The 2,270-nt window shown below is 46.3% G+C and overlaps 1 protein-coding gene across 1 annotated transcript; it reads left to right on the top strand.

The window, feature by feature from the left end:
• The first annotated feature begins 436 nt into the window (after window positions 1–436).
• LOC125534252 (dehydration-responsive element-binding protein 2C-like) lies at window positions 437–1,352 on the top strand. The gene has a single exon (XM_048697520.2). It carries the CDS (start codon window positions 488–490, stop codon window positions 1,067–1,069), a length of 582 nt encoding a protein of 193 aa, XP_048553477.2. The 5' UTR covers window positions 437–487; the 3' UTR covers window positions 1,070–1,352.
• Window positions 1,353–2,270: the final 918 nt, after the last annotated feature.

Genomic DNA, 2,270 nt, shown 5'->3' with positions numbered 1-2,270 from the left:
GTATTAGGAAGTTTTCAGAAAGTGGTAGTTTTCGGAACCCTTGCTCCAATTGTCGTAGGTTTATGCTATTTACTCCTGCTAGTGCCATGAATGAAATGTCCAAAGAGACCGGTATGTGCGCGATGTGTTGTGTCAGCCAGCGAGCCATGGCATATGTACGCAACACATGGAAACCAGGTGTGTGTTGGGGAGGCGCGACACTTGCATGCATGCACACCTACACGCGCCACTTCACCTCAACGCATGGAGAACACATGTAGATGCTTGCCCATATCCAAATCCATCAAAGAGACCGGCTCATTGACCGAGGTAGGTAACGCAGCCCCTCCAGATGCCGCGTCGTCTCCACCACACGTTGCTCCGTCCCTACACGTATGTACCTCACCGCAGTCCTCCATGCCATCAATTCATCAATAAGTATCAGTGGCTATGGACCCTCTCCCCGAGCAGAGTCAGTCGACATCCCTCTGCCACAGTCATATCAAGAATGAAGCAAACGCCGGCGCCGGCGGACCAGCAGCAGAATAGGCGGCGGTGCTGCCCGCTCCGACGATCGCGCAAGGGGTGCATGAAGGGCAAGGGAGGGCCCGAAAACCAGCGATGCCCCTTCCGCGGCGTCCGCCAGCGCACCTGGGGTAGGTGGGTGGCCGAGATCCGTGAGCCCAACCGCGGAGCCCGCCTCTGGCTTGGCACGTTCGCCACTGCGCTCGATGCCGCACGCGCATATGATGCTGCGGCAAGGGCGCTCTATGGTGACTGCGCACGCCTCAACCTGGCAGCAGCTCCCCTTCCTCCCATGACCGCGACAGTTCCTCTCCCTCATGCGCAAGAGCAACAGCCTCCGGCTCATAGCACCGACACCAACAACACCACTGCACTGTGCTACTCCTCCTCAACCTCAACAGTGTCGATGACAACCCCCACTAACTTGGGCACATTTGACATTGAGTGGTCCTATTACAACACGGCGGGGGCGTTAGAGTTGGGGGACTTCGAGGCATATGTGGCGGGGCTTCCCAAGGCGGAAGACTTTGGGTTGGAGGGGTTTCAGGAGGTGATGGGCGATTAAGGTGGAGGAGGGATCAACATCTAGGACCCCACCATCGCATCTAAGTGGCATACCATGCATGGCTGGCAGTCGCTTCATCCTGCAGCAACCTAGTTCCTACGTGTCTGCAGATCTCGTTGTTGACATAGAAAGAAGAAAGGAGTTATATTAAATAGAAAAGTACATACTCCATCGGTCATCTATTGCAATTTAGTGCATGTTGTATATGTTGGTCAATGTAATCTTGGAAGGATAATGTTGTGTTGTTGGTCGATGAATATGCATCACCACATCTTGTCATAAACGATCCAACGCACATTTTGGAGCGCATAGTACATTGCACACATATATCACATGCTCCTACATGTGTAACATGTGCAGGCATCCCACATGTCGATGTGTCAAGGCCTCCTCCTATTTTCTCAGGTATGCATATATGCACTCGCAAATGGAGGTAAGGGAATTTCCAATAATTACGTGGGAATAAATTGTATGAACTTGAACCAATAACCCTTGCAAGAACTTTAAAGATGCAAAGAGATAGCAAAATTATTAACCATCTTATTTTCTTAGGACAATCCCAATTCTCCAACATGTGCTTTGTGTAATGCATGCCACCTAGGTAGAAATCCAATGTGACACCATATTTAATGAGGCACGAATTTAAGACGCAAAGAGATAGGACTACTCTTTTTACTATCTCATTTTCTTAGAGCAATCCCAATGCTTCAAGGTGCACTACGTCTAAAACACATCATCTCAATATAAATTCAATGCATCACCATATTTAATGAAGAAATAGAGTATCACTATATCTTAGTTCTTAGCAAAAAAACCAAGAATGCTAAGGAAATAGAGTATTGGTATATCTTAGTTCTTAGCAGCAAAACTAGGAAAGCTAATATTTTTTTCCATTTCACAAAACAAAATAAAACTCTAAAATATAAACCACTAAAGAAGTTGTATCTAAAAACACATTTAATGTATATCTTAATACGTTACACATAAGGAGTGTCCATAGATACACATATTGGAATGTGTATGATAGCTTATTTGTTGATGACATAGATACATTTACAAACACATATACCTACAGTCAACTAGAGACTCCGATAGTCTGTTGATAAGCTTGTTGGTAAAACTAGACATATCATCCATCAATAATTTATTATAAACTACTCCAATAGTGTCTGTAGTGTGACCAATGGGAGGTGAGAGCATT

The sequence above is a fragment of the Triticum urartu genome, chromosome 2A (genome assembly GCF_056163025.1).
Source record: "Triticum urartu cultivar PI428250 chromosome 2A, HENAU_Tu73, whole genome shotgun sequence".
NCBI classification, from domain to species: Eukaryota; Viridiplantae; Streptophyta; class Magnoliopsida; order Poales; family Poaceae; genus Triticum; species Triticum urartu.
The sequence above is the reverse complement of the archived record's forward strand: the minus strand, read 5'-3'. Positions and strand labels throughout refer to the sequence as shown.